Below are 22,704 nucleotides of genomic sequence, written 5' to 3'. Positions count from 1 at the left end.
TAGCCTCTCAATAAATGCAGATGGTGCAGTAGTCTCTCAATGAATGCATATGGTACAGTAGCCCCTCTAGAAATACAGATGGTACAGTAGCCTTTCAAGGAATACAGATGGTACAGCAGCCTCTCAAGAAATGCAGATGCTACAGCAGCCTCTCAAGAAATGCAGATGGTACAGTAACCTTTCAAGGAATACAGATGGTAGAGTAGCCGCTTAAAGAAATGCATATGGTACAGTAGCCTCTCAGGAAATACAGATGGTACAGTAGCCTCTCAAGGATGGCACAGTAGCCTCTCAAGGAATACATACGGTACAGTAGCCTCTCAAGGAATGCATATGGTACAGTAGCCCCTCAAGAAATACAGATGGTACAGTAGCCTCTCAGGAAATACAGATGGTACAGTAGCCTCTCAAGAAATACAGATGGTACAGTAGCCGCTTAAGGAATGCATATGGTACAGTAGCCTCTCAGGAAATACAGATGGTACAGTAGCCTCTCAAGAAATGCAGATGGTACAGTAGTCTCTCAAGGAATGCATATGGTACAGTAGCCCTCAAGAAATACAGATGGTACAGTTGCCTCTCAAGAAATACAGATGGTACAGTAGCCTCTCAATACATGCAGATGGTACAGTAGCCTCTCAGGAAATACAGATGGTACAGTAACCTCTCAAGAAATGCAGACGGTACAGTAGCCTCTCAGGAAATACAGATGGTACAGTAGCCTCTCAAGAAATGCAGATGGTACAGTAACCTTTCAAGGAATACAGATGGTACCGTAGCCTCTCAAGAAATACAGATGGTACAGTAGCCTCTCAAGAAATACAGATGGTACAGCAGCCTCTCAAGAAATGCAGATGGTACAGTAACCTTTCAAGAAATACAGATGGTACCGTAGCCTCTCAAGAAATGCAGATGGTACAGCAGCCTCTCAAGAAATGCAAATAGTACAGCAGCCTCTCAAGAAATGCAGATGGTACAGTAACCTTTCAAGGAATACAGATGGTACCTTAGCCTCTCAAGAAATACAGATGGTACAGTAGCCTTTCAAGAAATACAGATGGTACAGTAGCCTCTCAGGAAATACAGATGGTACAGCAGCCTCTCAGGAAATACAGATGGTACTGTAGCCTCTCAAGAAATGCAGATGGTACAGCAGCCTCTCAGGAAATGCAGATGGTACAGCAGCCTCTCAGGAAATACAGATGGTACTGTAGCCTCTCAAGAAATGCAGATGGTACAGCAGCCTCTCAGGAAATACAGATGGTACTGTAGCCTCTCAAGAAATGCAGATGGTACAGTAGTCTCTCAAGGAATGCATATGGTATAGTAGCCTCTCAGGAAATACAGAGACCGGGCGAGTTGGCCGTGCGCGTAGAGGCACGCGGCTGTGAGCTTGCATCCGGGAGATAGTAGGTTCGAATCCCACAATCGGCAGCCCTGAAAATGGTTTTCCGTGGTTTCCCATTTTCACACCAGGCAAATGCTGGGGCTGTACCTTACTTAAGGCCACGGCCGCTTCCTTCCAACTCCTAGGCCTTTCCTATCCTATCGTCGCCATAAGACCTATCTGTGTCGTTGCGACGTAAAGCCCCTAGAAAAAAAAGGAAATACAGATGGTACAGCAGCCTCTCAATAAATGCAGATGGTACAGCAGCCTCTCAAGAAATGCAGCTGGCCCAGATAATGCATCCTTTGACTCCATCCACAGAGAAAATAAAGAGTTCTGATAAATCGAAAGAATATTGAGAATACCAGATGAGAATGCAAAGGTTCATGAATTGTGAGGAAAGGAAAGACGTTCCTGACCTCATACTGCTGATGTAATTTTTTTCTCCTTCGTTTCGACCTTGTACGGACGTCGTCTGGCAATCTTTGCGATATTTTTATCATTCTCTGCCTTCGCTCTCTGCCGGTATCTTTTAATTCTTTCTCCTACTTCCTTCTTCTGCTCTTCCGTACAGGATCTCCCTTTCCTCACTAGTGTTTCCCCAGTCTCCTGGAAACCAGGCAACGTTTTGACGAGTTGTCTAAATCGATTTCTATCCATGATGTAATCTTCTGGAACCCCGATCTTCGTGAAGTCCAACACCAATAATAAGTTCAGGCCTCAATTAATTACTGGTACCGGTGCAGTAGACTGCTCCTCACCCAGTCTTGTTATATTGAATTGTATTTCGAACGTTTGATTATGAGTGTAGTAAATGTCGTATTTAATTATTTAATGATTTTAGCTTCGTATTATTGGGGGAAATGAGTGGTATTACGTTAAAGTTGAATTAAAATTGATGTATTAGTTTAATTTATTTATTATTTCAAGGTTAAAAGCTTGATTATTATTGGCTTTTTATGGTCGAGATAGGCATTTCACGAATTTAGACGGTGAGTATGACACAGTTTTTATTGCTAATGTGTGGCAGCATTTTTGGATAATCTTTCCAATTGCTGACCACAGCCAATGACACTTCAGGTTAGTGACAGGGCATTTATTAACGATTTTGTGCTACTTATTGATTTAATAAGAATAGCAGATGTCATTTAGCATCTGCAGCATGTTTGGAGAGTCGTTTGTGGTACAGGTTGAAGTTCAAAGAAGGGTTAATTTGAGAGCTGTAATTTAGTTGCGAATAAGTGCATTTTAATTTGTAGCCAACAGGAGAGCAGAGAATGCAAATATTTTTGTAATTGTACATTATAGTTCAATGAAGTGTTTTAAAGTGATTGAAGGGCGTGTTAGGTTTTAAGTGTTGCGGAGTGTCTTATAATATGTAGTCTATATATTTAGGACGTCGTTTCAGTTTGTCCCGTGGATCAGGTTCGTAGTTGCCTAATTGTTTAACACGTGGATTTGTGTGGTTTTATGTTTGTATGTAAAATTTGTTGGTGAGATCGACGACGTAGCCCAACCTGATTTCTGGAAAGAATTTCAGCTCTGCCTTCTCTTCGTTAGTATTTTTCTATGCCTTTTCTGGCAAGACCTAGCGTTTACAGTGCGCTCATTTGTAACATTCATTGATCTGTCTCAGTCTCATCCTTGGCCGTGACAACATAAAACTGACCGAGGTATGAACGATGCTAGTAATGCCATTCCTTATCCAGCCAGCCCCTGGTATGAATGGTGTGAAAATCTAGCTCAGAGGGTCGGTTGCTGCATGCATTTCAGTAGGCTTGGAACACTGATATGTAATAGCAACTTGTGGCTCACAGAGCAACGGGAAAGTACATCACTCCTCATTTCCCTATTTCGCCTCTTCACTGAGACCTGGGCTGACGGCGGAGGTCTTGAGGTTCAAACCAGCCTCCGGGCTGAGCACTCAACATATGTACGTACAGTCTGTTACTGTCCATCCTCAAAAGTTGTCCATACAAATGTAACCTTCTCTTCCTCATCGATTCAACCACTCATTCTGTTCTTTGATACAATTCTTTGACAGATTTCAGTATTCTCATTTCATTCTTTTTCTTTTACATTTGGACCTATATTTTTCCTTAACATTTTTCTCTCTTTTCCAGATGTCTTCAAGCCCACGTTTCCCAATCATATGCAATATTCTTGATATATACAGGCACTCAGGTGTTCCTTGTCAGTTGAAATACATTTTCCATTTTCCTCGCCCGCTCCTTAATGGCATTCTTTTCCTACCCATTTTCTTGTAATCTTTCTCCAAAATACTTAAAGCTCTCCTTATTTGTTCGTCTCCTAACTTCAGCTGCTGAGGTGGTCAAGAACTCGGTTTTCTCAAAAAAAAATTGAAGCCCAGTGTTGTTTGCTATAAATTCGACTTCTTCCATCCTTTTCTTAGATGTTGCTATTTCACTTGTATCACTACATCATTAGCGAATGCCAATCAACCTGCATTTATACTCTCCTTACCCTCCCCAATCTTGAAAGTCTCTTTGTTAGGAATTCCTTTCTTCGACCCCCTCTGAACTTTATTTTGGGGTAGGTGTTGATGATTGTCTGTCTGATTAACTCTCTTGTCTTGTTGTCTACTCCAGACTCTTCTAGAACTCCCATCAAGGTTTTTCTGACAATGGAATCATATGCCTTTCCAAAGTCCAAGAAAACTGTCACACATTTGTCCGGCCCCAGCATCTTGTATTTTTGTACAAATTGTTTTACGTCGTATCGACACAGGTAGGTCTTATGGCGACGATGGGACAGGAAAGGCCTAGGAATGGAAAGTAACCGGCCGTGGCCTTAATTGGGGTATAGCCCCAGCATTTGTCTGGTGTGAAAATAGAAATAGCAAACCACGGAAAACCATCTTCAGGGCTAGCGACAGTGGGGTTCGAACTCACTAACCGCACGGCCAATTCGCCCGGTTATGTTGTATTTTATGATACTCTTTAGGTTTGAATTTGTTCAGCGCATACTCTACCTTTCCGGAAGCTTGCTTGATATTCTCCCAATTCTTGATCCACTATGCGTTCTACCGTATATTTAGTAATGCTTATTATTATTGTTATTGTTGTTATTATTATTATTATTATTATTAGGCAGTCCTCTGGCGTAAAGATTGTGTGCTTGGTCTGTTATTCCATGACCCTGGGTTCGTTTTCCTGTCATTTGAAAAATACGATGAAAATTCAACGCCAGGAAATACTCAAAACGGGTTCATTATATTGTATATAAATAATTATGTGATGTTACGTTATTATTAGTAGTATTATTATCTGATCCATTGTTTAATAATGGATTTGAAAAGTTTTATGTTTTAATTCTAGACTGAGTATCAGAACGTGGATCACTTGATCCAAGCTCTTACTTACATGAAGAAAGCGCACAGTGAGAAGATGACGCTACTGACCGAGTGTACATAGACGTACAGTGGTAGTCATGATTACAGTGGTGTAGGGAAACTGATCGCGCTAACTTGAGAAAGACCAAGGAAATATCCATGAATAAAGGGGAATTAATATATATTTGGGCCATATCATGAGGGGGGGGAAATAAATTCAGTTTCAGATATTTCAATGAAAAAATGAGACAAAGACTAAGGGAGAACATCACATCTGAATATTGAACAAAAGACCAACTAGCATACCACATCCAGCGATGCACCAAGGAGAAGTGACAAATTTGCCTGCAATGTCAATATGCCCCGAAAGATGAAGATGAAGAACGAAACCTTGGCTGTGCGATTCTAAAAATAGCAGGCAATTACAAACAGGTGATCGTGACCTTGGAAGAATCACCTTGAAAAACCTGCAGATCTCTGAACCGTCTAGTGGAATAATTTCCAACAGGCATCCCACATATCTTACCAAGTGTTTCGTTGGAAAATACGTCAACAGGAGATTATTTGCACAGTATGTGCAGGCTGAATTCGCGACTGTGGCCTCTTCGTGTCTGCAATCGAAACACTGACAGAGAAGGGTATTTAAAGAGTGCAATCTGCATTCAAGACGTGCATTCGATAGTACAATCATGAAGACATTCCTGGTAAGTGTAGAAGCACGGTAAGAATACAGAAGAAACGAGGTGCCACACACTGCTATTGCCGTCTGAATCACTAACTTAATTGTAACGAAAATTTACACATAAAATAGTTCAGCTCAGGTTATAAAATTCAATAATTAAAATATTGAAAAAATATGTCTATATCTTACCAACATTACAAACGTCCAAATTGCTAAGGCTTTGTATAAAAGTTACAGCATGAACTAACTTATAACATAGCAGATTGGGATTTTTTCTACTTGCTTTACGACGCACCGACACAGATAGGCCTTATGGCGTCGATGGGACGGGAAAGGCCTAGGAATGGAAAGGAAGCGACCGTGGCCTTAATTAAGGTACAGCCCCAGCATTTGCCTGGTGTGAAAATGAGAAACCACGGAAAACCATCTTCAGGGCTGCCGACAGTGGGGTTCGAACCCACTATCTCCCGGATGCGAGCTCACAGCTGCGCGCTCCTAACCGCACGGCCAACACGCCCGGTTGGGAATTAAATAAGCGCACATTATAACCCAACACAATATTCTTAATCTTCAAGTTTTCTTTCAATGTCTTTCTTTCAAAAATGCCAAAATCCAAAAAGAAATCTGAGGTTTTTTTTGTTCTGCGAACAGTTAAACTAATGGCTAATGGCCATCAACCGATTAACATAATCTAAAATTCCAACTTCAATGATGCAGTATCATTTGAGGTATCGGAAAAAGGCTTTAAAACCTTTAGAACCTTTTGATGATTTTAATTCTTCCCCAGAAAAATTATAATCTTCTTCTACCACTTTTCTCACACCCTGGTGGCGTCGTGGGTTCGATTTGTGATCGTCCAGTTTTACGACAGGATGCCCTTCCTGACACCAGCCCTATGTGGAGGGATGTACTCATTATTGCGTATTTCTGAGGTAGTTGGTATAATGCACTCTGTTGTACTTTGTACTGTTTTGAATCAAATAATTAAGCCGACACGATTAAAATTACCGACCCGATCGGGAATCGAGCCCGGGACTCTCTGAATCAAAGCCCACGATGATGAATATTCAGACAAGGACCCAGTCAGAAAAATTAAGAAATTCTTAAGCCTTAATGCGAATCTATATGATACACTGCCACCTTAAGCTTGCTAACTAATTCATACAATGAACATAACACTAGAACATGTTTCTTCAGTCTTTCGATGTAATGTTATTTTTATACACCTAATTACTCAGTTCTAGATCATTCTTAAAATATATTCTGCTTTGGAGCTTTAAGGTACGATTTTACACCAGAACTGGGGAATATTTTCAAACAATTTCGTGTTCAGAAGATTATACCGTTTTTGCGCCTGCGAAAACCACTATATATACTCATGTGGTCCGAAAAATACTGACCCACAGCGCATATGTCATCAAGGGCGAGAATACTTTGAAATTCCTTGGAGGCAGAACTTTACCGACCAAAGTTCTGACCTGAAGTATTTCACATAGCGATTTTCACAAGCGTAACCACGATACATTATTTACGATTATTTAAAGTTTTTTCAAGGATACTGTATTATTTATATCCGATGATAATTGTGCAAGAAGAATATTGTGTACTCCGAAGGCAATTTGGAAAAGATAGCGTGCGATAACTACAAACGGGCTGTCAGGATCGGATTTTCAGGATAAGTCAAATAATTTAAAATGTTCTGTAAGAGGAATAAGTAGTTAGGCTTGTGACTTGTCGACCTTATGAGGGAGTAGTAAAGGATAATATGTTGGCCATAGTGAGGGATTATAGAATCACAGATTACTCAATCAGATATTTATATTGACATTTACGACATATCGTGTAATGTCGTGATATCGCATGACCTCCAGAGAGGCTGGGTGCAGGTCCTTCTACTTGATTCCCATGTGAGACCTGCACATCTGATCGACTGGTGATGATGACGTTAATGAGGTAGGGAGACGGTGCAACACGATGTCGGCACACAGCCTACTCCTGTCGAAAGCTTAACGTCTCCATCAGACGGACTGATCGCAATCAACAGCATTTGTCATTTAGAACGCCTGGAAGGTATGCATAACCACTTACCGATCTGGACTGACAAGTTGGTGGCTTAACTCCTAGTCATTCCAGAGCAAGGACACCTGTGTTACGCTACTGTAGAGCGAATTGTAGCCGCCCCAAGCTGAATTGCCCTACTTGTTTGATTACAATGCGAATGGACGTATGTCCACACCTGATAATTATATCTTAGACAAGTATAGACATAACTGACACCGACATGAGTCTAGAGATATATGAAATATTTTTCCAACTGATGGGTAAATGGAGACGAGCAAGAGCAATGATATTGTGTTAGAGAAATTTCCTCTGGTGACATAACCTGGCTTAATCGTTAAGTTCATGCTGTGAAAATATATTTATCTCTTTGTTTAATTTTCTTGCAGGTACTAGCATTGTTGTCAACTCTGTCTGTGGTGGCCTTGGCCCAGTTTGGTGGCTGGAGAGGTCCCGGAGGATGGGGTGGAGAGGGACGATGGGGAGACTGGGAAGGTCGAGGAAATTGGGGAGGTGATCGCGATTGGGAAGATGGACAACGATGGGGAGGTCAGTCCCAGCGGGAAGGTCGACCTTGGTGGGGAGGTCGACCCCAGTGGGAAGGTCAAGGACCCTCTGGTAGACAAGGACAACAAGGACAGCAAGGGCAACCAGGGCAACAAGGGCCCTGGGGTGCACAAGGACAACAAGGGCAACCAGGACAACAAGGGCCCTGGGGTGCACAAGGACAGCAAGGGCAACAAGGGCAACAAGGGCCCTGGGGTGCACAAGGACAACAAGGGCAACCAGGACAACAAGGGCCCTGGGGTGCACAAGGACAACAAGGGCAACCAGGACAACAGGGACCCTGGGGTGCACAAGGACAACAAGGACAACCAGGGCAACCAGGACAACAGGGACCCTGGGGTGCACCAGGACAGCAAGGACAACAACGGCAACCAGGACAACAAGGACCCTGGGGTGGACCAGGACAACAAGGACAACAAGGGCAACAAGGACCCTGGGCAGGACCACAAGGACCCCAAGGATCCCAAGGACAGCAAGGACAACAAGGACCCTGGGGCGCACCAGGACAACAAGGAGCACAAGGACAACAAGGACCCCAAGGATCCCAAGGACAGCAAGGACAACAAGGACCCTGGGGAGGACCTCAAGGACCCCAAGGTTCCCAAGGACAACAAGGACCCCAAGGACAACAAGGACAACAAGGACCCTGGGGAGGACCACAAGGACCCCAAGGACCCCAAGGACAACAAGGACAGCAAGGACAACAAGGACAGCAAGGACAACAAGGACCTCCACCACCACAGATCCAGAACAGCACCTCTGCAAACTAGATCACCTGCAATTAAATCAGTGCTGCTATGATTGTATGCGAGTTACTTTAATATGAATAAATAAGTTCAGGCAAGAATGTGTCAATATCCTTCAACAACTCATTCATCATTCTTCCCTTTTTCTCCTGGTAAATCATTCAAGGAAATAACGGCGGATTTTTCTCAATAGAGAACTGATTAAACAGAAAAAGCAAGCAAGTGTCTTCTATTGAGGAGGAAGTACAATTAAACAAACACACCACTTCGCTTTAACTTATTTATTTATTTATTTATTTATTTATTTATTTATTTATTTATTTATTTATTTATTTATTTATTTATTTATTTATTTATTTATTTATTTATTTAATTGGCATATGGTCATCCAGAAGAGTCTCATCTAGAAAATTAGGAAAAATATGAACATATAACCCCGTAATACTATGCCCTGCCGGGCTGAGTGGCCTTCTGGCCCCAACTTGGCAGGTTCGATCCTGGCTCAGTCCGGTGGTATTTGAAGGTGCTCAAATACGTCAGCCTCGTGTCGGTAGATTTACTGGCATGTAAAATAACTCCTGCGGGACTAAATTCCGGCACCTCGACGTCTCCGAAAACCGTAAAAAGAAGTTAGTGGGACGTAAAGCAAATAGCATTATTATTATTATTATACTATGCCCTAAGAAAGATTTAGGATTCGGTAGACATGATTTCTTGGGGTCTCTTAGGACGTAAAAGGATTTAGGAGCGTGGTATATTAAGGTTAATTTCACAGGGAGAAAATACTACTTTAAAATTAAATGTCCTCTCAAAAATGTGTTCAGAAAGCAATACAACAAAAACAACTAAGAATCTAATCGAAGATAATCCACTATAAGAGTTAAAAAAAAGAATAATTAAATACTTAACAGCTTTCAACACTTACCCTTCTTCACACGGAAAGTTCTTTAGTGAATAAGTCATATATTTCCAAATACTTCGTGCTCTATCAGAATGTAATTATAGTAAATTAATTCGTGTTATTTTTGTTGAATTTAGCCTGGAATTGTAATGCAATGGCTACGATGTGATTTCTAACAGGTGAACAAATAATACAAGACTTGATCGACTTATATATTTGACAATATGTTCACGCTATGTTCTTATGGCGGTTACCATGTCTCATATATTATCTGAGATGTCCTGGATTCCTTTACGATATGAACGGTTGCCACTCATCTCTTCCTCCACAGCTTTTAAAATTCCATGCTGGAGTTGATATGTGGGGTTTGGAATTTGATGCCATCTGCTTGATGTCCATGATTATTGCAGGTGATAAAAAAGTGGGTAACTTGCAGAAGTCTTGCAGATGTCATGCCAATTGGAAATGTGCCCATTTATACGAAATAATTACTAGAACAGAAATTAAGTGAATGTCTGAAGATGAATACATATAAAATTATTGAAGATGGATATACGTATCTGGTGGGGATGTTAAGTCCGTTCGCAGCCACTCAACGGCGTGGACAGACAAGTTGCTGGCCTTACTCCTAGCCAGTCCAGTGTAAGGACACCTGTGTAATGTTACTGTAGTGCGGGTTGTGGGTCCCCAGGCTGAATATTCCTGTTGTATGGATCACATTGTGAACGGACTTATGTCCCCACCAGATAGAAAGTGGTTGGACTTTTCAAAATGAAGTTATAAGCCAGTGAAAGGGGAAGGCCACGAAATTCGTGAAAATAAGACATATTTCAAATCAGTCGTAATGTCCTTACATTAAAATTAAAGTACGACTTAAAATTTATCATAAAGTGGCTTATGGCATTAAGAGAACTATTACAAGAACACACTTATTTAAATAAAATGAGCACTTGAGTGTGTCATTAAAACATCGTAGTGGGTAGAATGACGTTGGTCGTGTATGACAGTTAATATTTGAGTACTCAGGTACACTTGTATTTGTGTTTCTAAAATTTGTACGTGTGTATTTGGTTATTTAATTTCTTCCTTAGCAATGGAAATGAATAAACAAGTGACAAATCATGTATAGAAGGATTGCAACATATCATCCTAGGATAAAAATGCTACTGCTGATTTGGGCCGTGGTTGTGGCAATTTAAAATTGTGAATCTATGAGACATGGTTGCTGGGCTTGATCTGTGTGCACTTGAAGACAGAGCACCTCTATATGGCTAGAGTAGAAGAGGGGACTTCAAGACAAAGAAAGTTATTCATGTGGCTGGATATGTTTTAGTGCAAAAGAAAATCCTATTATGGTGGGAGAATAGTCCACTTGTCGTCCACATTTGCTGCTGACAGTCTACGTGCTGCAGTGTGTTGATCCGGCCGTGGCCAAGGATGCTTTTATGTGTTTTCACACCAGGCAAGTGCTGAGGCTGTACGGTCGCTTCCTTCCCAATCCTAGCCCTTTCCTCTCCCATCGTCCCCATAAGACGAAACGCTACATTGTCTCAGTTATTTCAAGTTCACTTTCCTTTTTAAACTAAAGAAAATTCTTGTTGAATCACTCGCATTACCTCATTTTGATCACTGCGATATAGTTTACTAGAGTGGGGAAGGAGATTACAGTGCACTCAGAATGCTTGTGTAAGATTTACCTGTGGGCTTCGTTACGCTGACCATGTCACATCGTCGTAAACACCAGTGGGCGTCAGAAGCATGTCCAGAAGCACAGCTTTTAAACATGCATGAATCGTCAAGTTTTGATCTGGAAACACCTCCTCCTACTTCCTCTTCATCATTACTTCCCATTTCCTTTTACTTCTTCTTTTTCTGCTTCTTCTTACTATGCCTTCTCTTCGCCTCTCAATTGAAGGCGCTATCTCGGTATTTTCTTGAAATTCATTTATATTTGAAAGATACTTTTAAGTAGTATATCTAGTACTTATTAGTCATATATTTGAATGTACTCTACGTACAAATGTGTTTAATTTTTTATGTTTGGTATGATTCTTCCTTAATATCACTACGTTTGATTATTTTAATAATATTGTTATTAATGTTAATACTGTTTCCATATTATTGTCATCAGTAGTTATTATTAACAGTGTTCTAGGTTAAGACTTGTTAAGTGTAAGAAAGGGAGTACATCCCTAACTTTGCCAGTATCAAAATCATATTATTATTATTATTATTATTATTATTATTATTATTATTATTATTATTATTATTATTATTATTATTATTATTATTGTACCGGTTGGTACACCTATACGCCGCACATTTGAATTTTCCGCCTTAAAGTACTCCTCTACATTTGAAACTCTGAACTTTGAAACTGAATTAATTCAACCGTTTATCTGAAGATGTCACCGTGTTAATTTCGAATTGTTTTAGTTTAATATTATCAAGAATTGTGGACATTCTCTCACAGAGAGCATAAAAACTGCTGATTTTTCTGGCTCTGGGCCACTCGTACTACAACTAGCTTAGTGTATGGAAGTATAGCAGGAGGCGGCAAGCGCCTCTTTCATCCGCCAGCAGCTCTTCTACAAGGTAATTGCCTTTTAACATCTTTATTTCTTGCTAACTCAACAGTTTAGCCCTCGGGGAAGGTCCGGAACTTTTTCAATGTAACCTACCTTTCGAAAAATGTAACTTAGTGCCGGCTTATGTAAAAGTTTCTTATTATTTAACTGTAAATCGGGGATAGAGAGAGCTTTACCCTCTCGAGCTCCCCTTCATTTTGAGTTGAGGTGACTACGTTTTCATAACCGATTTTCTACTCGTAATGTATTAAAATTTTCTTATACGAGTCACCTCCCTAGTTTGGGAATAGCCCCTGTGTCAGCGGCCTAGTGCCCCTTAGGTTTTATAAGGTTTCATGTAGGAATGCAAGCAACGCCTCCATTCATCTTGGTATTTTGGGCCATTTAATTAACATATTACTTTTCTTTAAGGCCCTGTAGGCTGGGTACGAGATATCCCTGTTTAATTCTTGTAAGTTGTGCCTCGATGGCAAGTTTTTGTAAAGTCTGGTATTGCCTTTTAATAGGCTTTAAAAATTGAGAGCGGGTCAGCTCTTTCTTGTGTTTGAAAAGTGCCTCTGGGAGGCTTGAGGTTAAAAGTTGGGAGCAAGTGCTCCTTGAATGAAGGGGTTTTCTGCCCTTTATATGAGTGTACCTTGTTAATGTTGGGGTAAAAGCTCAAGGATTGTGTAACTGAGGCTCGAAGCCAGAATTTGTAAAGACCCCTTAACTTGTGCTTTCGTTTGTAAATTTATAATTGTACCTGATTTTTCATTGTTCTTTCACCTAGTGAAAATTTGTTAAATCTTGTTGTCTATTGAAAATATAACCTTTGTTTAAATTTTCATTAATCTTTCAGCTTCCTACTTAGACCCACTCCAGCCCGCACCTTCCTTCACCTCTGCTGTTCCACAGATACCTCGGAAGAATTATTGTTATTATTATTATTATTATTATTATTATTATTATTATTATTATTATTATTATTATTATTATTATTATTATTATTATTATTATTATTATTATATATAATTCGCTGGGGACATCAAGGACCACGTTAAGTCTTGTTGCATTTGACACTGAACTTGGCCTTCTTTAGAGTCCAAATTTCCCTCATTCTTTGTGAGTGGGCCTGATTACGCTCCTCTGACCAAGGGGCACCGTGTCTTCTCTTCGGTTGCTCGTCTCGGTTTAGCCCGTTCGTCAATATTTTCTTGCGGAAGAGATCTCTGTTAAGGGCATCTTCAGCTGAGATATGTATTATTATTATTATTATTATTATTATTATTATTATTATTATTATTATTATTATTATTATTATTATTATGTGCGTATGGACCCAATGGATCACGCAAAGCTCTAACGATTCTGTTTTCTGAGTTGCCAAACAGCTCTCATCCTTTCTCCGTGGATCCTTTTTCGTTCTTCTGTCCACTTTGCTCCAGTCTTCTTTTTCACTTCGTTCTCTGGTTGCACTTTCCATCCATTAATTTTTTCCTATAAAGGTTTCTGTCCGCGGTGTCATTTGGGTTTATCTGGGCTTTTTCCAGATCCTTCTTCACTTCTAGTACCCATGGAATATTTTTTAGATGTTCTATGTAGGTGGGAATCCTGTGTGTCAGTCTACTTGCCGGCAATCTGTGGACGTGCCCATAGAATTTCAGACGTCTTTTACGGATGTCTGCTGCAGTGTTGGAATGCTCTTCTGTCTCTCTGCGTAACCTCAGTCTATATCCATCTTCTGTTTTTCGGAGGCCGAGAATTTTCCTCAGGATTCTCCTTTCTTCTTTTAAAATATTTTCTAGGTCACCTTTCCCGTTTAGTGTAAGGGTCTCACTGGCATATAAGACTTCGGGCTTTATTACTGTATTATAGTGTCTGATCTTTGCATGGCGGGACAAGCACTTTTTATTGTATATGTTGTGAACCCTACCGTAGGCTTTCCGAAATTTTTGTAGGCGAATTTTCTGGGCAACCTTCTCGCCTCCCGTTGGTTCAAGTATTTCCCCCAAGTACTTATTATTATTATTATTATTATTATTATTATTATTATTATTATTATTATTATTATTATTATTATTATTTATGTCGGTGCGACGTAAAATAAACTGCCAAAAATGTTGTTTACTTAAAAGATTCCAAAGAAATTGGAATTATATCGAATATTTCGAGATTTTCCTTGTACACTTTCTGTTTTAAACTTCTCCACAAATAAAAATCGCAGGTATTTAATTTTTCGAACGGTTCTCTCATACGATTTCTTATTTAGGAGAAATGTCCTTTTACCTCATTTTTTTTGCTCTCCTCAGTGAGCCAGCAAACTCCATTCTGTCGATACTGACGTTATGAATGACTGCTTAAACAATGACCACAGACATTTTCATGCTCAGTACCTGTCTTAAATTGGCTGCCCCGTGCAAAATTTCCTTTGGCATATCTTATTTATGCGGCACACAGCCTACTCCTGTCGACCAACACCTGGGGTCTGTTCAAGTCTTAACGTCCCCATCCTATGTACAAATCGCCGTCAACAGCGACACATGTCTTCACTCCAGTGAGAGGTTTAGAATCGAATCCAGTCTTTTGGCACGCATTCTACTGATTATAAATTGTATGCCAGGTGTATTCATAAGCTTTGCCGGTTTTAGCGGTAAATACAACACATAATCTTCTAGGGAAATTCATTTTGTTTGTTTATTCAAAGTACACACTTCGCCCATCCTTCTGGTAAGTTATTAATACCATGCCAGAATAACTGATTGACTTTCGCGGCAAACAATTCGTTGAGCCATTTTTCAACTTCCTCGAAATTGCTGAAGTGCTGCTCTGCGAGCGCGTGCCCCATTGCTGCGATGAGGTGGTAGATGGTGCCAGGTCGGGACAGTACGGCGGGTGCGGAAGGATGTCCCATTCCAGCGATTTCAAGGTGTCCGTCACTGGTTTTGCTGTGTGAGACGGCGCGTTGTCGTGTAACAAAATAACTTTGACATGTCTTCTGGTCCATTCCGGTCGTCCTTCGATCAATGCATGATTTTAATAAATCATTTACTGGCGACAGCGTTGTGCATTAACGGTCTCGCCGGGCTCCAAGAGTTCATAATATACAACACCACTATGGTCCCACCAGACACAAAGCATGGACTTCTTGCCGAAGCGATTTGGTTTTGGTGACAGCCACGACTTTCTCTGCTTCGGGTTTTCAAAACACATCCATTTTTTTGTCACTCGCCACAATTCAATATATAAATGATTTTCTTTTGTGGCGTTGAAGCAGCATTTCACAAGTAACTTGGCGATTTTCCATTTGCCGTTCATTCAAATCGTGTGCGACCCATTTGTAGAGTTTACTGATCTTCCCCTTGTTCGTAAATGTCTGCTGATTGTTTCTTGCGACACATTTAAATCTTGTGCCGATTGCTCTTGAGTTTGAGTTGGTTCATCATCCAGTAACGCTTGCAATTGCTCGTCTTCGTACTTTTGTGGTCAACCTTGTCTCACATGTCCTGGGGCCGATGACCTCGATGTTAGGCCCCTTTAAACAACAAGCATCACCATCATGACTATATGTTCTAATCTATGGAGCGCGTTCACCGTACATTTCTACCAGCAAACGATGACTTTCCACAGATTTTTTATTTTGATAAAATAAGAAAAACAACTGCCTGCTGTCATTTCTTGATGGATACAGTACTTTTGCATCCATCTCTTGGCACAGGCCAGACTAAAGTGTAGCTTCCACCGAAGTCCCAGTCAACATCCATGGCTGTGACAATATGGAAGTTGCTGGGGAATGGGTAGTGCTGAGTAATGACATTCAGAGCATGACTAGTGCATCTGAGTGTTATGAAAGGTGCTGCTCATAGGGTCAGTTGTGCTGCAATAGTACTTTCTGACCCAGTGAGGAAAGCAATGGCAAACTACCTCACTTCTCATCTTGCCTAGTACGCCTCATTTTAGTGCTGCCATTGGTTTTGGGGGTTTCCTCATAACCGCATAACCTTTGGTGGTGCTATTTGAGGATCCAACCAGCCTCTGGGCTGATGACCTAACAGAGAGACAAGAAAAACAATGCATGCCGCAAACGTTCCTTTTCAGGCACAAACGTCGACATAATCACTGAACGATACAACACAGACGCTAGTGTCCGACGGACTCAAATTGTGTGTGTTGGTAGGTTAATGTCGACGAACAAACAAACAAACAAACAAACAAACAAACTGATGTGTGTGTCAAATTCATACGCTGCGTATTGTTCGCTGCCGCCGTCTCTTAGTCAAACCGGAAAAGACTTACGTATACACCTGGTACACCACCTCTCCTACTCTCCCGGCAAATATTCTGATAATGAAAACTGTTTCGACAAAGTGTTTAAGAATATTGCTTAGTGACTTTTACAGCTTTTTCTACCACTCTTACTTTATTGTGATAAGAAAAGTGAGCTGCCTAACTGAAATAGATTTAATATTAGGAAATAATTATCATGCGCAGCACAAGTCTTCAAATTAATTATCCGCGCTCGTTGGTATTTCCAAAACGTACGATCTAAATTTAAGCTCCTTATGTCCTGAGAAATGTGTAGCTATATTTACGAAAATACGCTATCAAGAAAACACTTCTGAAGCCCCGATGTTTCGTACATCGTCTTGCTGGGTTGTGCTGTTTAGTGACCATGCACCAAGTATTTAGAGAACTGAATAAAATACACTGTAATGAGTACTATACACATTTATTGATTGCAAATCAGTTATCCATTGTAAGGGGGCAATTGAAGAATTTGGAACTGAAATAACGGAAGATTCTGAGAAAAATTATGGGCCCCATTAAAGAGGGAGGTGAATACAAAATCAGGCATTTCTGCTTGGAGAGGGACTTGATATTTGCCCAGTGCTCGCGAATTCTCTGGCTATGCTTCTGTCTTCTTTCCTTTGTCCAGAGGGCGCCTCTTTTTTTACTTGATGGCCTGTCCTGAAACCTCTTTGGTTCGATTATTCCTCTGAGAGCTGCACGGTTTCTGATGTCGTTTTCACTTACTCCCAGTTACTGCATGCCTTTTGTCACCTCTGTAAGCCATGGTGTCCCTACCTTTCTGTCGTTTGTTTGTTTGTTTGTTTGTTTGTTTGTTTGTTTGTTTGCGGGCTCCCGTGTGTCCCGGGCCTGCACTTAAGGTCTTGCAGACGATACAGACTGTTACACCACTAGTATGGCGTTTCATCAGAAATGAATCTGTCGGAGATTACGACTATCCACCATCAATAACAAAGGTTTGCTGTTTAAGAAATATCTTCACTACTTCCGTCAACAACGGTTTGAACCCATGTATCAAAATGCAAAAATAGTGTTTCTGTCAGGAACTGGATGGTTTCAATTGTAGCAAATAATACAGCTCCAGTAATTAATACAACACTCGTTAGAACATGTTCACTAATTCCGACTCAGAATCGTCGTTCTAGGCCGGTCAAATTGTATACGTCAAGAAATGGTAACATACACCATTTCTATTTTTTTTACCGTAGCGCATTAGAAAATATTTACGCCTGAAATGTAGGATTAGTGTTGTAATATATACATTATGATACTTTATAGCAAGTTAAGACTTGAGAAAACTGTTCGGGAAAAATTCAGCACCATATTTCCTCTTCAGATAGATAGACGTAAAGTGGGTTTTCTTTTTCAACTTTGTTTTAGTCGGACCGACACAGATAGGTCTTAGGACAACGAAATTATTATTATTATTATTATTATTATTATTATTATTATTATTATTATTATTATTATTATTATGTAACACAGACAATACCGTTTTAAAACTGGTACGCATGATGTTTAACTGCTGACTACACCGAAATACCCAAGGTACGAAACCCAGTGGCTTGTAGGTGCCAGACATAATCAATAGCGGCTTCAATGGACCCAGATGATAAAATTGATTTGTGCAGTTTTAAAAACCAGAACTTTCACCCTTTCCAAGTGTGAAGAGAAGAATTCCAACCAGACTTCTGTGGCACAGGGGCAATGATAGATCGCTCGTGGACAAAAGCTAATTTTGAATTAAGACATGTCATTACAAGATTAGCAGTTCACGGTTTTCATCACCTACTCTGCAAATCAAAACACTTCCATGACCCAAGTATAGACTGTGAGTGCACACTATGTGGAAAAACGTGTGAACAGTAGCACAATGAATTATGTAAAAGAAGAACTATGTCTATAAGTGATTATGCAAATATGTAACCCATCAATGTAATCTATATTCTCTGTTATGGCTATTTGGCTGCATTAAATATATTATTAAAAACCAGAACTTTTACTGCAATTTTCACAATATTTGTAAAATATTTCTCGAAATACTTAGTGACGAAGAAAATAAATACTAGTAGCTGTGAAATGCGGTCACCACTCTAGCACGTATCGTGTTCTCAGGGTGGAGGACACTGCTCCTTCCTTGAAAGTGACCGTACATTCTTGCTCAGGAACTTGCTTACTTAGATCCATGCTGATCAAAAATTAGTATAATTTGTGTGAGAACAATCGGAGAAATATTATTAACTCATTTTGTTATTCGTCCTACTGCCAAATGTTCGTCCGTGACCCTGAATAGCAGGTATGTCAACAAACGCAAATTTGAACATAGGGCTCCACAGAGCACTGTTAATTTGGCAGGTGTTTTCCATTATTTTCCCTAAATGAAGTGTGAATGAGATTAGTATATAATGGTTTAGAATTTTCTGAGGAGGCACACTTCGTATTGAAGGTTGCAGCCATGAGGACATTCCTGGTAAGTGTTCCTGCTTAGTTGTTCTTATTTTTAGTTTTCTTCCTTGAGATCACGATATGCTAGCTAGCACCCACTGACAGGAGAGATGTTATCACTTGATAATGGTTCTTGGTTGACAGTTAAGTTGTATTCGTGAATCAAAACACTTCCACTCCTCCACCTGTTACATATTATCTATTCTTGTCTTCTTCATCGTTATTCAAACTGTTTTTAGGCTTACATGGAATACGTATGACACTTTGAATAATTAATCGCTCTATAAGTTGTAATGTTTGCATTTCTACGTGTTTAAATTAATTTCATACTGAATTATCAGAACGACAAGTAGTCCTTTTGAATTTTTGGACAATGATCCATCCTGAACCCTCCGAAGGAGACGGCAAATTAGTTTCCAATCAGTTACAGTAATTCCTGGGCCTCCAATGGAAGGCATCATTATCTTTTTAAAACAGGATCTTGTCGCTGGAAACATTCTTCCCTTCTTCGAACCGTCCTTTTCATTTCTTTTTAGTTCCAACATCCTGCGTACTGCATCATATCTTCCATTACCTTACTTCATCGTTCATTCTTTCATAACACTTTGCCTTCAAAAATATTTGTCAGAAATTCTTCGTCTTTCACTACTTGACCCCAAACTCTCCATTCTCTCCATTGTTGCTGTTCGTATACTACTCGTGGAACAACTTAGATTTTTGTGGCAGATAGATTTTATTATCCGTTTAAGACTTCTAGATGTTTTTGGCATACATTAAATTAATCCGGATCTCACATAAGCACACTTCAAACTTTAAAAACTCATTCCTTTTTAATACAACGAGACTTGTTGATATATAACTGCTTTTATTTCACTAGATACAGTATTAGCCGCTGCAATTCCTTTTCTAATGTTTGAGCTACATCCGTTGTATTTGCTATTAATCAACTTAGCACTTACAAGTAATCATATCATTTAGATACATGTTAATCCGAATGTGTCTCTATAAAAAGGTATTGTCAGTTCATAGATCGGCTTCTTTTCCCTACCATTATCTTATGGCTGATTTGTAAAGATTTTGAAACGAAGTGTTATATAGAGTTCTCATTTCTAAACTTATCAGTTTAAGTAAGTATTAATCCAATTAAAAACCCAAAAACGCCGGTTTAGACAAATAGTGCGGCGAGGGAGTTCAAGACCAGGGTTAGTTGTATTTTAGGTTTCACTCCCTCACAACCAGCCACCCTCACTTTGAGATTTCAGATTATTACACTGCATTTTAATACATATTTTTCGAAAAGTACTTCTCACTCATTCATGTTTTGGTTTCCATTCTTTTGCTCCCTTTGATCAGAGCTGAGTAGAATAAGATTACAGAAAATTGAACATCATTTAATAGAAGTGTTTGAGTAATTAATTATTTTACAGTAGTTTAAACCCTTCAAACCAGTGTTAATTGAATTTTAGGTTTTATCTCCTATTTTCAGAATTTCAAATGACAGCCTGATATTTGCAAACTTATTTTTGAAAGAGTATTCATCTGTTAGTGTATCTCATCAATTTGTTCTCATATCATTTGTTTTCTAGCGCCTTCGCAACCCGAAGTTTGGGTTTGCGACAGTGTAAAATGGATTGGTAAAAGAGGCGCTCTAGAATTCCCACTAAAATCTGCAGACCTGACACCTCTCCTCTTCTCCCCATGATGTCACTTGAAATCACTTGTTTATACTTCTCTGCCTGAGAATATTCAAGAACTAAAAAACAGAATCATCCAAGAATGTCGGTGAATTAGTCCAGGAACACTCCTGAAGGTTCGCTAATAGCGCCAGAATAGGCTTAACTACAGTCTAGTGGGCAATTTCAGAATTTCATCATAGAATTATAGCGCGTATGCTCCAACATACATACATAAAAATTATTAAAGTTTTAAAATTTAATTGACGGAAGTTACATGGTTCATACTAAATTCTAGAAAATGCATTGCTTCGATACACATCAATAATATTTCAGCCATCGTTTAGATTGTTCGGAAAATTGTTACCAACTTTGTCGATGAGATGTTTAAAAACCGCTAACAATTTACCAAAGAACTCTAAATGCATCACAACTGGGTGAGTTGGCCGTCCAGTTAGGGCCGCGCAATTGTGAGCTTCCATACGGGAGATAGTGGGTTCGAACCCCCTGTCGACAGCACTGGAGACGGTTTTCCATAGTTTCCCATTTTCATATCAGGAAAATGCTCGGGATGAACCTTAATTAAGGCCATGGCCTATTCCTTCCCACTCCTAGCCCTTTCCTATCCCATCGTCGCCATTATACCTATCCGTGTCGGTGAGACGTGAAGCAAATTGTCTTAAAAATGCATCATGGCAGTAAGAGGCTGAATATGACATAATAAGTTTAGGTGCGATGAAGACAGCGTAAGCAGTCAAATTACAGTTCTTAATTTCGTTGGATAAATTATGTGCTGATAAAATGTCTATCAAATATTGTTTATTCCAGGTATTGGGGTTATTGTCGTCCCTGTGTGTTTTGGCCTACACCCACTACGGGGGAGGAAATTGGGGTTATGGAGGTCACGGAACGTGGGGACAAGGAGGATTTGGTGGTCCCGGAGGATTTGGTGGTCCTGGAGGATTTGGTGGTCCTGGAGGATGGGGTGGTGCACCGCCACCACCACCTCCACCACCACCCCCACCCCCTCCACAACAACCACCTGCAACCAACAATACGAACTCTACTCAACAACAGCCACCACCACAACAGTGGGTTTATGATCCGGTCAGGGGTTGGCAATTATATCCCTACCCTTACAATGGATAACTGATTTGTAATCAATAAATGTGTTTAGAACTCATTGCAATGAATTTTATTCAGTTCTCTAAATACTTAATGCATGATTACTAAACAGCACAAGCCATCAAACCTATGTATGGAACATCGGTGCTTCAGAATTGTTTTCTTGATAGCATATTTTCGTAAATGCAGGTACACATTTCTCAGGACATAAGGAGCTTAAATTTAGATCGTATAGTTTGGAAATACCAACGAGCATGGATAATTAATTTGAAGAAACTTTCCTGCGCATGATAACTATTTTCTAATCTTAAATCTATTTCAGTTAGGAAGCTCATTTCTCTTATCACAATAAAGTAAGAGTGGTACAATAAGCTGTAAAAGTCTCTACGCAATATTCTCAAACACTTTGTCACGATCTTTACTTGAAATTTCCAACTCAGTCCTATTGTTAGTAAGTTTTCTATTCGTTAAGTTAGAATTATTTTGTAGTAGATTAATTAAACTAAGAGAAATGAAAGGTAATTTTCTGATAAAATTTATAGAATATATTAGTATCAAGATTGCATTTCTCTGTTTGCAATTATATCCTGTAAGAATGCCGTAAGCCATAATAATCATCATACTGCATTTCTTAATACTGAAGCATCTAAACCAATTCTGAGAAAAAAAGGAATAATGTCAATGTGACAGACATACAGTACATTCAGTACCGTAGCATATAATATTTATAGTTCGTTACAAGCACTTCATCATCGAGGCATTTTGTACAAAGATCAAGTTCTTTGGCTTAGTCATCGTGAGAGCTCAGTTAATTAGACTTTTATAGGTCAGAATGCAAACTTACTGAGACGAGAAACAAATTTTCTCTAGCCTGGATAACAATTCCGCTATGAGAT

At 39.7% G+C, this 22,704-nt stretch overlaps 2 protein-coding genes across 3 annotated transcripts in view; both read left to right on the top strand.

Annotated features, from left to right (window-relative positions):
* LOC136884474 (uncharacterized) overlaps positions 1 to 21,867 on the top strand; it is a 338,275-nt gene extending 316,408 nt beyond the window's left edge. For both annotated transcript variants that reach the window (XM_067156669.2, XM_067156670.2), the window contains exon 5: positions 21,512 to 21,867. In XM_067156669.2, the coding sequence (XP_067012770.2) occupies positions 21,512 to 21,836 (325 nt within the window). In that variant the 3' untranslated portion in view covers positions 21,837 to 21,867. The remainder of the gene's footprint in view (positions 1 to 21,511) is intronic.
* On the top strand, positions 5,288 to 8,893 carry LOC136884473 (collagen alpha-1(II) chain). Its single transcript, XM_068229890.1, has 2 exons — positions 5,288 to 5,443; positions 7,869 to 8,893. Exons 1-2 carry the CDS (start codon positions 5,429 to 5,431, stop codon positions 8,814 to 8,816), a joined length of 963 nt encoding a protein of 320 aa, XP_068085991.1. The 5' UTR covers positions 5,288 to 5,428; the 3' UTR covers positions 8,817 to 8,893.
* Positions 21,868 to 22,704: the final 837 nt, after the last annotated feature.

This window comes from Anabrus simplex, chromosome 12, assembly GCF_040414725.1.
Source record: "Anabrus simplex isolate iqAnaSimp1 chromosome 12, ASM4041472v1, whole genome shotgun sequence".
Lineage (NCBI taxonomy): Eukaryota > Metazoa > Arthropoda > Insecta > Orthoptera > Tettigoniidae > Anabrus > Anabrus simplex.
This window is presented reverse-complemented; position numbering and strand designations above follow the sequence as displayed.